We start from the raw sequence: 15,520 nt of genomic DNA, 5'->3' as shown, positions 1-15,520 counted from the left end.
TAGTTCCAGATATGTCCATTCCTCGCTCGTGCCGATCCTTTCCGATATCCTTCACACTAGAGTCCTCATAGTCCCTGACTACGGACTCATCAACCCTATAGGTCATCCACATATGGTAAACGGGAAGCTCTCACGTCCTCTCACGGGTTGATTACCGGTCTTGAGTGCCCGTGAGCCCAAGTCTATCCATATGCAACCCTACCAATAAATGGCCCCCACAATGTGATTCACGTCCTCTCACGGGTTGGTTACCGGTCTTGAGTGCCCATGAATCCCCATTGTTGCCACGGGTCGTTCGGCCTCAATACCCTTCCGAATTGGGTCTAATATAACGGGGTATTCTTAGCCAAACACTGCTAAACAGCACTACGTATGACAACCAACAATTCAGGAAGGTGTCAATGGACATCTTTGGAGAACATCCCATACTATCCCCTCCGATGTCCAAGGACAGAAGTGTCGAAAGGAAACCTCTCCTTCCCGAACCATACTTAATCAGTCACAATCACAAATCAATCATATCATATACATTTACAGTATATAGAAAATATACCATAATAAGATCCATCTCATATACAATTGACAAATAAAGACATTCATAAACTAAAGAATACAAGTAAATAAAGCTACTATAATTAAAGTAAGTGCAACAGTAGTGTATCCATAAAAGAATCTATTTATGGTAATAAATCCAAAAGATTCTAATATAGAAACTAAAATCACACAATCTATGCTATTATAGAAGTAACCATCTTTACCTTATATAACTTGAAGAGAATCTCCAAGGATCAAGGAGAATCTTCCCAAACTTTGTGAGAAGGTCCTAAACAAGTATATATATCATATTAGGAAAGAAACCTAGAAGGTAAGAGATCAAATCATCCAAAATAGACCAAATATGAGGTTGATGTCCTCATTGGACGATTGATTGGTCTACTGGTCCCAATCGACCAATCAGTCGACCAATAGAGACAAAGAAGGTGCAAATGCATTGTTTTGGTCATAACTTCTTCGTTTAAAGTCCGATTGATCCGAAATTCGAAAGAGAACTTCACACAAACATGCTAAGACTCTAGCATGAATTGGACATCATCCATGGTCCAAAAATCCAAAAATCAGTACTTTATAAATTGGGAACATGAGTTTCTAAATTGGAAACAACATGGTTCTCATAGCAAACTCACCATGGATTCAAGGGAAGAATTAGAGAGAACAAGGCTTCACTCTAATGGAATATCAACAACATATCAGAGGCAAGAATAACTAAATAGAAAATCAAAAGAATACTAATCCTAGAATGAGAGGAATCAAAAATAGAAACTTACTAGAATGCTTATATCAATGGTCAACATAGAAGGCTATAATGGCTAGAAAGAAAGGGGAATTGATTTGAATAGATGAAATACATTAGAACAGCGGTAAAGGCTAAGATCAAACATGTTAAAGAGAGAAGAAGGAAATAGAACATTGAAATCAAGGTCTTACTTCAAGGTGTAACATTGAACTAACCTTTCTTTACCCAAAACAGATAGGGTGTCCTAGCTAGGTTTGGGCTGGATTTCACATTCTCCCCCCCCCCCCCTTAAAATAATTTCGTCCTCGAAATTGGGAGAGTACTTGGCTCCCAAAGAGATGGAGATACATCGCTTTTATCTTGACTTTCTTCTCCCAAAATCTTCGGAAAACAAATAACAGTAAGTCTTTTGTAAGAAAACAAGGAATATATCTGACATGCTTTGTATTGGAAAAACTCCAAATATATCAATTCAATTAATTGACGGGAGAAATATTCCTTACCTGGTTTCACTTTCCCTTTTATGAAGCATTCGCAGCGGAAGTAAATCTGGATCCATGTTCTCGTTCCACCACCAAATCTCTATCGGGATGATTCCACAATCACAAGGAAAGGGAAGTATTTCCACAACCCAAAATGCCATGTGGAAAGAAGATGGAAGAAAGATCTAAGGCAAAGGAAGGAAACCTCCAATGAGTTTCTCCTTCCTGCGTTTCTTGGAGATAAGGGAGAGAGAGAGAGAGAGAGAGAGAGAGCTGCCTCTTTTCTTTAAGAAATCTCGTACGAATGAAATCACACTACCTCAAGTGATGTGGTGGTTACAAATATATAACATATATTCTGTAATCGGCCTAATATGTGATTTCCAGATTTGCCCTTGGGCATCTAATTTATTAATTATATTAATAAATTCCAACAGCTCCCACTTGCACAAGGGCAAGTGTTAATCTCTCAATGTGTCCCAAACACACATGTATATCCCAGATATACCCATTAATATTGTGAGATCCCACCTATTCCTAACCTTGCTGTTGTACTAAATACATATATACCATATGCATTGTTCGATTTATTCTCTGCTGTACGAATTGCCTAGTTTTGTTTGGTAGAAGTTTACCCCAAAGCTGAACTATTCTCTCCACGATTTCTTCGTGTGCCTTACATTCCCTTTGATAGGAGGATGATCTTAAATCATTCCCATGACTGATCCTTCTATCTCTGCTGTTCTAGAGTGGATCTCCATACACTCTATAACCTTGTGAATTCTCCACATGATGATTTCGAAGAGAAATCAAGTATGATCTTCATGATTTGTTATTCCTTCTAATTCTTTCAAGACTTCAAGCTTTTCATCTCCTATTCTTCAATCAAAGAATTGTAATCTCTCTTGTGTTGTATTGATCTACTCTTGCTATGATTTATTCTTTGAGATTGAGATTATGAAGTAGATGTTGCATCTTTGCAACATATTGATCCTTGCAACCATCTCTTCTACAATCTCCTTTCATTCTTAAAGTTTTATGATCTTCATATTAATCTTCGCCATGATCCTTGTGAAATCTTCATGAAGCCATGATCATACTTTCGATTTGATTTCAAAGTATGTCAGATTTACTCCTTGTTTTATTACAAAAGACTTATTATTATTTGTTTTCCGTGGACTTTGGGAGAAGGAAGCCAAGATAATAGGAAAGTACCCCTGCCTTTTTGAAACCAAGTTCTCTCCCAATTTCGAGGACGAAATTATTTTAAGGGGGGGGAGAATGTGAAATCCAGCCCAAACCTAGCTAGGGCACCCTATCTGTTTTGGGTAAAGAAAGGTTAGTTTAAATGTTGACTTTAAAGTTGGACCGTGATTTCAATTTTGTTTAATGTTGACTTTGAAGTTTGACCGTGATTTCAGTTTTACTATCTTTGAAAATCTTAGGAAGCCATGTCAGGCCTTTCTCTTAGGGTTGATCCAATGTCCCAAAATGAGGGATGATGTCTTTGTGGGCCATCTCAGTAGAAGATATGGTGTTTGACCCAAAACCCATGGATATTGATGATGGTGTTTCCTTATGGAAACTTTAATTGATTTGGTGTTGAACTACTCACTAGTGAAGAAGAACTTGGTTGATGGACCTAAAGCTTAGTTGGACCTGGTTTGAAGACATCCCTCCATACTAGGTAAGTAGTATGATGTGTTGAAAGAAGTCCATCCAAAAATATTGAAGTTAGGCCCATTAAATCCCTATTTTTGAACAAGTTGTCCAGGCAGTGGCATTTTGGTAATTTTCTGTTTTTAAGGTTTTTAAAAGCTTTATTTCTTTTAATTTCGTGGTAAACTTTCCCACTAGGTTTCTAACTCTCTATGGAACGTGGAAAGGACCTTAGATCTTCCTTTTTGGAAACCAATCAATCAGCAGGGTCAATTTGGTCAGTTTGGTGAAATCCTAGTAATTCTTGGACTCTTTGTGCTATTTAAAAGGGGGAACTCCATGTTTTCCAATCACAATCTGTTCTAAACCTTTGGAGAACGTGGGAAGAGCCCTAGATCCTCTCCTTCGAAGCCAAGGAAGACCCTCAAGCATCTGTTCAGATTTCTTCATCGGTTTCTCTTCTAAAAGGTTAATATTCAATTCGCTTCTTTTTTAATTCATTCTTTCTTCTCTACTTCTGATATTCTGATTATGAGAAGCGTATTAAACTGCTGTAATGACCTCTTCTCTAATTCTTTTAGCCCTAGAGTGAATCCCCCAATTCACTCTATGTTCTTGAAGCCATATGGCGATAATTCTTGAATTTGATTCCACCAACAATCTTGATGATACTTTCCCTGAATTTTCTACCTATCTTTATGATTGTGGGGAAGGTCTCATACTATTACCATGACCATCCCTTGTGTCCTCATGATTGAGGAGTTTATCCTTGTTTTTCCTTGGACCAATTGACAACCCTTCTGTTTTCTATTAATTCATTGGATCCTCCCCAAGACTTTCTTTATTATAATTTCTTTATCTTTATTCCCTAGGGTGAATCTTTATTCTCCCTAGTCTTCCCATGGGATATTAGGATTTCTTTCCTTTGAATTTATTTACATTCTTTCCTCTTATTGGTAGACCCTTCCTAATTTCATTCTTGATTTTGAAATATTAATGAGATGTTCCTTTATCTATCTTGGGTTGTTTTTGTAAGAGTTAATTATGGGTAACTCTCATGGGAGGTAACCAACTCTTATGAGAGGTAACCATATCTGAGACCCTAATGTTCTTTTATCTGTTGGAAACTTCCCAACACCTTTTCAGATTGTGCATTCTTTGTTTCCCTTTCCCTAGGGTGAATCTTGATTACCCCTAGCCTTTCCATGAAAGCCATCAGTTTTGTTCTGAATCTGCGCACCGAAGAGGGGTGAATTAGTTGAAATACCTAATGAACTGTTGTGCTCAATCCGATTATATTTTCCGAAACTAGACTTTTTAATGGACTTCCAGGAGAAAACCCCACTCCATTTGACCCCATACAACCTTCCAAATCCCTGACCGAAGTTGCTGAACTATGTCTGACAAATCCTGCTTGCGCATCAAAGAAAATGAGCTTATTTGGTGGACCTAATGAACTCCCATTCGTTATCTGAAAGTATCTCTGGAAACTAGACTTCTTGATTGACTCGTAGAAGAAAACCTCACTCAATTTGACCCTGTATAGCCCTCCGAATCCCTGTTTGAACCTTGCTGTCCTGATTGGTCGATTCATTGGTCGATTGGACCAACAGACCAATCAATCGACCAATGGTGTCTGAATTTACCAATTTGGTCTTGTCTCTTCTATTTAAGTCTAATCTCAGGAATACTCCGCCTCATCTGCCTCCTAAGCCTCTACAACGAGTTAGAACCCTAATCTAATCAATTCCCTTGCATTCCTTGGTGATCACTCACAAGACTTGAAGAAATCTTCATCCTCCTACGGCAAAGGTATGATTTCACTCACTCTTTCTTCTATCTCTGATTTTCTTTCTTTAATTTTGTTCTTCGTTGAGATCAGGAAGAAGATGATGCACTCTTGCAACCATCTATTCCATGATCTCATCATGTTCTTTAAGATCCATGATCATCATCATGATCTTAACCTCAGCCAGTGGAATCTTTGAAAACCCTAACCCTAATTCTTTGAAACCCTAACCTGTGTGATTGTCTGGAGAACTTTTGGTAACCTACCTTGTGAAAGGGAAATCCTTTTTGAGTGACATTGTGTTAACCTAAAACTTAATCATCTATATTTCCTGTTTTGATTTGTCTTTGTTCATTCAGATCTCACAATTATTTGTCCAGGGAGCCAAAAGGGTGAAACCCTAATTTTTCTTGGATCAAACCCAGGAACCCCGTTGTTGATCATGTTTACCCAATTATTATGTTTTCTTTACTAGATCTGAATTCTTTCTTATCCTAGTTCATTATCTTTAATTTTTCTATTTTTCCCTCCTAACCTATGTTCAACCTAATTAGGTTAACCTCATGATTTCTAGGTTGTAACTTGAGAACTTGTTTTGATTTATGATTTGATATCCTCTATACCCTAGCATACTACCATGATAATTCCCCTCTGATTTGTACCCTTTTGAACCATCGAATTCGGTTCTGGATTCTCAAAATTCGGATTCTTACAGGCCACTGTCTGCATTGGTCGACTCATTGGTTGACTGGTCCAGCAGACCAATCAATCGACCAATGAGTACTGCAACCTCAATCTTGATCTGTTTCGATTAATTTACAATCTTTTCCTTTATGCATCTTTCCTAACATGTTGTGTGCACTTGTTTAGGACTGTCTTCTCAGGTTTAGTCAAGATCATACTTGATTCTTTAAGATCCCATCCAAGTTAGAAGGTAATGACAGTTAATTCCTTAACTACATAGATTGCTTGTTCTCTGGTTTCTACTTTATGAAACTATGAGATTACCTACTGTTATTGTATTTTAATTCTGATCTCCTACTGTGGGAACAGTAGCACTTGTTTATATTGTCTTTTTATTATTCATGATATATGAGTTACTGATTATTGCCTAATCTGATTTCTGCTTTTACATTCTCTTGTATATGATGAACTGCTGGTTGTGTATGTCATGACTGTTCTGAGAATGTGTTTGCTTAAGTTTGGTTTGGGATTGGGGAGTATCCTTTTGATGCTTCTGTCCTTGGACATCGGAGGGAGTATCCTTTTGATGCTTCTGTCCTTCACGAATGGCATCACTACAAACTCGTAGTGACCGTACCACGTCCTAAAAGTTGTCTTAGGTATGTCTTCCTTCTTGACTTTTAGTTGGTGGTAACCAGACCGAAGGTCAATCTTGGAAAATACGCCTGCCCCTTGCAATTGATCGAAAAGATCATCTATTCTAGGCAAAGGATAACAGTTCTTGATGGTAACCTTGTTTAACTCGCGTTAGTCTATGCATAATCGCATAGTCCCATCCTTCTTCTTTACAAATAAAACAGGTGCACCCCAAGGTGATACACTAGGTCTGATGTACCCTTTGTCTAATAATTCTTGTAACTACTCCTTTAATTCTTTTAGTTCATTTGGGGCCATCCAATAAGGTGCCTTGGAAATGGGTGCTGTTCCGGGAACCAACTCAATGATAAATTCAATCTCTCTATCAGGTGGTACTCCAGTGAGATCTTCAAGAAAGACGTCAGGGAAATCCTTCACGACTTCAATGTCTTCGACTCTACGACCTTTCTTTTCTTCTACTATAGTAGCCACAAAGCCTTGGCATCCATGAATAAGAAGTTTCCTTGCTTTAACAGCTGAGATAATAGGCATAGTGGATTTTCCTCTCGTTGAGCTAGAGAAAGTAAACTTCTTTCCATTCTTGGGTCAAAACACTATTATCTTGTCGTAACATGAAATGGTTGCCCTATGGATGGATAACCAATCCATGCCGAGAATAACATCCAAGTCTTTCATTTCCAACAAGATCAAGTATGCTGGAAGTATCACATCTCCCACCAAGACCGGAATAGAAACTAACATTGCATCTGCTTCCATGGTGGAACCAGATGGCAACAAGACTGAGAGTTTTGGATCAAGTGGTTTAGGTTTGATGTTCAAGTTTTGAGCAAAACTCATGGAAGCAAAAGAGTGGGTAGTTCCTAAGTCAAACAATACGCAAGCAAGGGTGGAAGAAATAGACAAGATACTTGACACCACATTATTAACTTGTTTAGCTTCCTTGGTACCAAGTGCAAAAACTCTTGCTTGGCTTTTGAGTGCATTGTTACTGGGAGTAACTTGATAAGGTTGTGGCTGAATTCTTGTAGATCTCTGTCCTTGATAAGCCAAACGAGGAGCTTTACCAATTTTAGATGGCCTCTGTTGACTTAGCATTGCTCCGGTGGGCTAGCCTTGGAATGATTGTTGTGGTAGTCGAATGGTTGATGGCAGCTGAGAAGGTTTAGGGCAAACCTTTGAAGTGTGACCACTTGCCCCACAATTATAACAAATGACAGTAGAGTACCAACACGGACCTTGATGCATCTTTCCACAGTAGTGACAAGCTTGAAGATATGATTGCGGTTGTTGAGTGCGTGCTACCTTTTGAAATTGGCTACCATTAATTATATAAGGCTCCAAAGGTCTCTTGCCTTTTCCAAGATTGTTGATCGAAGAGCCCCTTAAATTCTCCTCTAGGGTCAAAGCTTTCTCCAATAATTCTGCATAGGATGAATAACTAGCAATTGAGATTGAAGCTCTCAATGCAATGCTTTGCCTCCTAAAAATCTATTTATCTTCTTATCTTCTGTGTTGACTTGTTCAGGTGCAAACATACTTAGATCTTCAAATTTCTTCCTATAGTTCAACACTGAGTCAGACCCCTGAACTAAGTGTAAGAATTTTGTTTCCTTTGCTACTTTCACTCTATTGCAAAAATAACACTTATAAAAGGCAGCTACAAAATTTGTCCAAGTAATGGTGGGGTTAGAAGCTTCTAAGATTTGCTTTTGTGTCATCCACCAATTATGTGCTCCCTCCTGAAGCATAAATGTGACACATGCAACCTTTTGAGAGTCGGTGCAATTCAAGGCAGTAAAAATTTTCTTCGTCTCTTGGATCCACCTGGCAGGCCAAAGAGCATCAGAAACGACCCCCTTGAAGTTGGGTGGCCCAAGCTTTTTAAATCTTTCAAGCATTCTGCCTTGATCATAACCTTTAGTAGCATGAGTCTCATTTTGCCCTGCCCTATAGGCAAAATGACTTCCATTGCCACCCGAAACTTGTTGCATGAAGGTCATGAATTGAGTAAAAGCTCTCATGAAATCATTGGAAGCAACATCAGGTGTTAATGGGGGTGGTAGTAATGAGGTATTACTTCCCCCGAGTTCTACATATTCGATATTGTGTAACTGATTCTCTAAGATTAGTGCTTCCTCTTGGAGGAGTAATTAATTTTCATGAGTTTGAGTATTTCTTCCAGTGTCCATTAGTGCCTATTTAATCAAAATACAAAAGCCACTTAGAAGGTACTTCATATCTTTTAATAAAACAATACTACTAAAGACTTAGGAAAATAAATTTTATAGTAGAGATACATGAAAATATAGCATAAATTAACATTTACTTACAAATATAACATATTTGCAATAAAGAACATAACAAAAAAAAAGACCTTTTAACTCAAAAAAATCCTAAGTGTATAAATGACTCAAATTTTAACTACTCTAAGATTAATATATTTTTTTCTCTTGATTCTATAGTTCCACATTTTATAGGTTCAATCTAGCCTAAAGTTTTGCTCTAATACCACTCTGTAACGCCCCGATTCTCAATATGAAAAATTAGGTCGATACTTAACCCAAGAATCGATTTTTCCTTAGGTAGTGAACCAGTCGTGATAAATAGACCATAAATTTTATAACATCAAACTCAAAGAATTAGAATATTTAAGCAACGGAAGTCCATTTTTAAATTAAAATAAATTGAACATTTTCATTATTCTAAAATATCCAAAATAAAGGGTTCGACTATTATATTTATCAAATAAAACATTTCATCACCAATTACATAATTATTTAAATATAGATAAAAAAACATATTTTATGTCCTTAACAAATAATATATGAATGAGGTTCATCAGCAAGATGGGCTTCTTCTGTATCACGACCCAATTCTTCAAGGTCATGCCCTACACATTCACCATCTGGAGAAAAACATTGGGTAAGTTTTGAAACACTTAGCAAGATCATATCCAGCAAGATATCGACATGTTTGAAATAACATATTGAAATAATACAATAAATACAATCAAGTTGAAATAAATAATGCAATAACGCGAATGCACAAAATGATTATTTATCTTATTTGGAAACAATACGATGCCCCATCCCATTACATGGCCTACACGCGTTATGCAGCCTTGACATTCGTATTGCTCCAATTGGGATTCAACACATCATACCCCATGTCGTTACATAGTTTGCACGCGTTATACAACCCTGATATGTGTGTTGATTCCTCCAGTGTTATCATGGGTTTTCCCAATAGGAATAGATGAAGATTGATCTACGCCGTTACGTGGCCTACGCGCATTACACAGCCTTATCAACTTATTCAATTCTCTACCGGACCATGATAAATGGAAAAGTTAATGTCTTCTTCTTATAATGCAATCTGCATTGCAATGCTAAATCTTGATATTCATAGAAATTTATAAAAAAAAATAATAAATCAAATATATAGATATAACGCAGGATTTGCAATACAGATCAAATGATACAATGGTTCAAGTTAGTAGATATACATAAAGGATTCTCACTTGCAATACATATCAAGATAAAACACAATATTTCAAACTATAGATAATATGAAGAATTATTACTTGCAATTTATATCCAATAAAATGTAACATATCAATTACACAATTATTCAAATAAGTAGATATACATGAAGGATTTTCACTTGCCTTTCTAATAGATTTTAAAATACAGAAATCAGCCGACACTTTGTTAGCCAAAAAGCAATTACTAACTCTCTCTCTCTCTCTTTCTCTTCCAATTTTTTTTCTAGAACTCTTCCCCGTAAGGTGAAATCCCTCCCCCTATTTATATGCAAGAAATATAATAATAACATTTAAGTAAATTAATAAATCTTTGAATGATAAATTCTTAAAGAATTAACTATTGTTTAAATATATAAAAATTAATTTATTACTTTATATTTTAACTTTTAACGTATTTTGATTTCTTTACTTGATTATAAGAGTTAAGATTTATTAAACTAATAATAATAAATATTTAACTGATATTATAATTATTAACTTAATATTTGAGTTTATTTAAGTATTATAAATTGAATAATAGAAAAAAATGATTAATTCAATTGTGATTTGGTTTCCTTATTTTCATTAAATAATTAATTTATCAGTATTATTATTACTTTCTAAACAAATGGTAATTACTATAAAACAAAATAACATATATAACTAAAAGATATAATAAATTATTATTTTATGAAAATTGACCAAAGTACCCTTAGTAAAATCTAGGGGTATTACACCCGAGCTGGAAGACCAAGCCCTCTTCTTTGATTCAGGCGACCTTTCTCGGGGACTTCTCGTGTCCTTGACATATTGACCAAGCTTTCCATCTTGGATCAATTTCTCAATTTCTGACTTTAGACTACGGCAATTGTCAGTATTGTGGCCGTAGTCTTTGTGGAAGCGGCAATACTTACTCATTACCCGATCTTCAGAGCAGGAATGTATTTTCCCGGGCCATTTTAGAGACTTTTTATCCCATATTTGCATTAGGATTTCTGATGGTTTAGCATTGAGTGGGGTGTAGTTTTCCCAACCATTGTCCACTTGCCTTTTGATCCTCGATCAAGATCAGTAGTATGACTCCTTTCATTTTATGGCTGACGCTCCCGGTCAGCTTTCACCCAAGCATTTATTACCTCGTACACACTGGCTTGCTTTTGGCACTTGCACAGTAAGTTCCATAAGTTTTGGGCTTATCTGATAGTATGACCTCCAGAAGCCTCTGGTGTGTGATGCCACTCCATAGAACACTATATTCAACTTGGTCATCCAATTCCTTGATCTCGATGGCCACTTCATCAAAACACTTCAAATAATCCGGGATTGACTCGTTCCAGCCTTGTCTGATAGCAAATAAGCTATCGGATATTTTCTTGCTCCCAATCACAATTCGGAATCGGGCTATGAACTTCTGGGCAAGTTCCCTAAAATTGTGGATTAATCCCGGTCGTAGACTGCTGAACCATTTTATGGCGGTCCTTTCAAGGAGGCCAGGAAAATTCGACAGAGCAGCTCATCCTCCTGACCCAGAATAGTCATTACTGATTTGAAGTAGTTGATATGCTCCTTCGAGATTGTTTTTCCTTTAAATGGGGTGAAGGTTGGCATGATGAAATTTAAAGGAAGAGGCATGTTCATGATTTCATTTGAGAATGGCTCTCGATCCACCACATCGAAATCTTCATCGTGATCTTGATCCTCCAGTCTTCGTTCTACTTTAGCCACCCTTCTTCGGAGTTGATTTGGCCTCGATACATTTCCACCCTACTCTGCAGTGCTAGCTCGTCTTGACTGTGTTCAAGCGACTAATATTCAAGATCGAGCTCCTTGTGGTTGACTTTTTTCCCCTGGTCATTCCTGACCCGGCGGCTTCTTTGAGGAAGATCTCCAGTCCATGCTGGTTCTGAGATCCGATCGAAAGCAATGACTCTTGCTCCGTTTTGTTGTCTCTGGTTGGCCTCGAGACCCAGCCGGGTCGTCCGATGAACTTCGGTTCAACCTCCTCTCAGATTCCCACCTTGTGGTCGGGTTCCTCTTGTTGCTCTAGCGGCTCTATGCAACCTTCCCACCTAGGTATTGGGTGTGGGTCCTTGTTGGATTCCAACCTGATGGACCAGACCTCACAATACCCCTTGTATCTCAAGCATTCATTTCTGAATTTCATCTATATTAGCAGCAGTGGCAGGCCCTTGGGGCCTTGCTGACGTCCCTTCTCCATGAGGACCTTGGGGTATGCGATTTTCGTTGGGAGGATTTTCCTCAACCCTAGTTGAGTGGTTGGCCCCATTATCCTAAAGAGTTTGGTTGTCCTGGTCACCTACTGTTGTATCCTGCTGAGTTCGATCATTGTTGATCGTTCGTCTTGCCATGAGTTAAAGATTGTTTTTGTCGTTACCACAGACGGCTCCAAACTGATGTGTCTCATTTCTTGATCGTGGTTCCAACTAAGCCGCACTAATACTTGAGTGCCTTCCCGTGCCTAGAGACGATGAGTCCTGCAAGAAAGGTCAGACGCAAGCCAGCTAGGATGCCGGGTAACCACCTCCGATGGCTAAGTTAGATAGTGATCAAGTTAAGGACCCTTGCAAGAGCTATATAGGAGTTTGCTAAGAATAAGGTCGTGTCTTATCGGAGGGGTGAGTATTTGTTTAAGGGTAATTTTCATTTGGACCCCCTGAGGTTTGGTCCAAGTCACTTTTAGTCCAATTTAAGTTTTCTTTTGCATATGGCTCCCCTGTGGTTTCAAGAAGTGATTAAATAAGGACAAGCTTAACAAAAACTGTTAGTTTAATAAAATCTATGACATAAATACCCTTTTTCGATTTATTTGTTTTAGTTTTTTTTTCTTTTTAATAAGTTTATTTTTTGTGATTCAAAGAATAAATGTAAAAATCTCATTTTTTATGGTGAAAAGAATCTCTTTAACACCACGAGGTGAGACCATCTGATATTTCCTCGCCGTTCTCTCTGTCTTCTCCATCATTCGGCCAAGAATTCGGCAGCTGCTCAGCCGTGTTTGATTGTGTGTGCCTTCTTCATAGCCAACGATAAGTAATTTGTACTGGAGTAATTTGTAATCTTATGTTTGATGTTGAGACCGGCCTCTTCTGGTCTTTTGAAGAAATAAGAAATTAACTTCATCTTGAACTTTGCTAGCCACTTGAATCGCTGTTGTACTAGGTCTTAGTTGTTTAGAACAATGCCTTTACTTAAAGATTTCCGGAGAAATACAATAAGTCTGAGAAGGAACTCACTCGGGTTTTAAACCGATGACTTTACTTAAGGATTTCCGGAGAAATACAATAAGTCTGAGAAGGAACTCACTCGGGTTTTAAACCGATGCCTTTACTTAAGGATAATTCGAAAATTCAATAAGTCTTGAAGGAACTTACTCGGGTTTCAAACCGACGCCTTGCGGAAGGAACTCACTCGGATTTTCATCCGATGCCTCGACTTAAGAAATTCCGAAAAAATTCCATAAGTGTTGAAGGACCCACACGGACTTTCATCCGATGCCTTATAGTTGGATCTTGTTCTTGAATGTGGTGTATGATGCCCCCCAATCCAAAGATAATTTGTTGAAAGCCAAAAATTGCATTGATTGAGTTGAAAATGTTTACATCACGAACAAAATTGAAATCATCATCAAGGATAAATATTTTTGAGATGCCTGGCATTCCACGAACGATCCAACTCTTTATGGGTGTTGATGTTCTTCAGCCTGGTAAGCTCCTGAACCAACTGGTTTTACAACCATATAAGGTCCTTCCTAGGAAGGGTCCAATTTTCTTTGGTGACGCGAGTCAGAAGCTAAGGTGTTTCTCAACACCAAATCTCCGGCTAAATACCGACAATTATTCACTCGAGTATTATAATGAGACGCTATCCTTCTTTGATAATGTTGAGTTCGTGCTATTGCCTTTTCCCGAACTTCGTTCAACAGATCAAGACTATCAAGCAGTCCTTGCTCATTTGCTTTTTCCTCGAACTCTCGATCCCGTAATGTCCCTGCCATTATCTCCACCGGTGCCAATGCTTCGGATCCATATGCTAACCTGAATGGAGTTTCTCCTATGGGTGTTCGAACCGTAGTTCTATAGGCCCACAGAACGTTATGAAGTTCTTCGACCCAAGAAGCCTTGTCAGCTTCGAGTCTTCTCTTTATCCCTTCCAGTAGCGTTTGGTTAGTAACCTCTACTTGTCCATTGCTCTGGGGGTATGCCACTGAGGACATACGATGCTCGATCATATATGTTCCGCAAAATTGCTCAAATTGCGGACAATCGAACTGAGTACCATGGTCAGTGACGATAATCTTTGGAATCCCAAAGCGATATATGATTGACTCAAGCATAAATTTCTCCACTTTTTTCTCAATAATTGCTGCCAGTGCACTAGCTTCAACCCATTTCGTGAAGTAATCAATTGCTACTATCAGATATTCCCGTCCGCCTGACGCTTTGGTGAATTTGCCCATGATATCAATTCCCCACATCGCAAAGGGAATGGGATCTAGAATTGAAGTCATGGTTTCTACCGGGCGCTTCGATACTGTAGCATGAATTTGATAGTTGCCACATCGACGAACATACTCCATAGCAGCCTCTTGGATCTTAGGCCAATATAACCCAAGTCTTAGAATTTTGTGGGCTAGGGCTCATCCACCCATGTGAGCCCCACAAGTTCCTTCATGAACCTCAGCCAAAGCTGACTTTGCTCCTTCGGGGCCTATACATCTCATAAGGGGTCCAGAATAAGATCTTTTGTATAGTCTCCCATTCTGAATGACAAATCTCGCCGATCGTATCTTGATCAACCTTGCCTCTTTCGAATCCTCAGGTAATTTGTCATCTCTCATATACTCAATTATCAGATCTATTCAGCAACACTCTGCTTCAATATAAGAAATTTCTTTCTCATGATAACTTGGAAATGTTATCTCTTCAATGTAGACCGAAGGGTCTAGATTCTTTTCTTTGGCATTGGCTAGTCGGGATAGCTCATCTGCCACTGAATTTTCAGTCCTCGGAATCTGAGATATCTTCAAATTCCAAAATTGGTTTTGAAATGTCTGCACTATCTCTTGATATTTCTGCAAGCGTGGTTCTTTAATACCATACTCCCCCTGGACTTGGTTGACTATAAGTTGAGAGTCACTATAAATAGTAACATCTGCAATAGACAATGCTTTTGACAACCGAAGTCCAGCTATCTGAGCCTCATTTCTGCTTCGTTATTACTTGCTTTAAATGCAAATCTCAAAGCATATCAAATAATAAAGCCTGCCGGACTTTTCAATAGAATTCCAGCTCCTGCTCCATCTTTATTACTCGAACCATCCACATATACCTCCCAAGTGGTTGGTATAATGGGATCCTCAAGGGTGGACTCCACTGGTGCAGTAGTTTCTACAACAAAATCGGTTAGCGCCT

At 38.2% G+C, this 15,520-nt stretch overlaps 1 protein-coding gene across 1 annotated transcript; it reads right to left on the bottom strand.

Annotated features, from left to right (window-relative positions):
- Positions 1–6,826: 6,826 nt before the first annotated feature.
- On the bottom strand, positions 6,827–7,660 carry LOC148999188 (uncharacterized). The gene is made up of 2 exons (XM_089141394.1): positions 7,206–7,660; positions 6,827–7,118 (listed from the first exon to the last, which is right to left on the bottom strand). The coding sequence occupies exons 1-2, from the start codon at positions 7,658–7,660 to the stop codon at positions 6,827–6,829; spliced, it is 747 nt and encodes a 248-aa protein (XP_088997520.1).
- Positions 7,661–15,520: the final 7,860 nt, after the last annotated feature.

This window comes from Hakea prostrata, unplaced genomic scaffold, assembly GCF_041222555.1.
Source record: "Hakea prostrata isolate BN-2017 unplaced genomic scaffold, UWA_Hpros_2 contig_27, whole genome shotgun sequence".
In the NCBI taxonomy this organism is placed as follows: domain Eukaryota; kingdom Viridiplantae; phylum Streptophyta; class Magnoliopsida; order Proteales; family Proteaceae; genus Hakea; species Hakea prostrata.
The sequence above is the reverse complement of the archived record's forward strand: the minus strand, read 5'-3'. Positions and strand labels throughout refer to the sequence as shown.

Bases quoted from the DNA above. Each gene is read 5' to 3' on its own strand.
- LOC148999188 (XM_089141394.1), bottom strand. From the start codon at position 7,660: ATGCTAAGTCAACAGAGGCCATCTAAAATTGGTAAAGCTCCTCGTTTG. The intron at 7,119-7,205 runs GTTATCCATCCA...TACTTTCTCTAG, and splicing joins GTTATTCTCGGCATGGATTG to CTCAACGAGAGGAAAATCCA.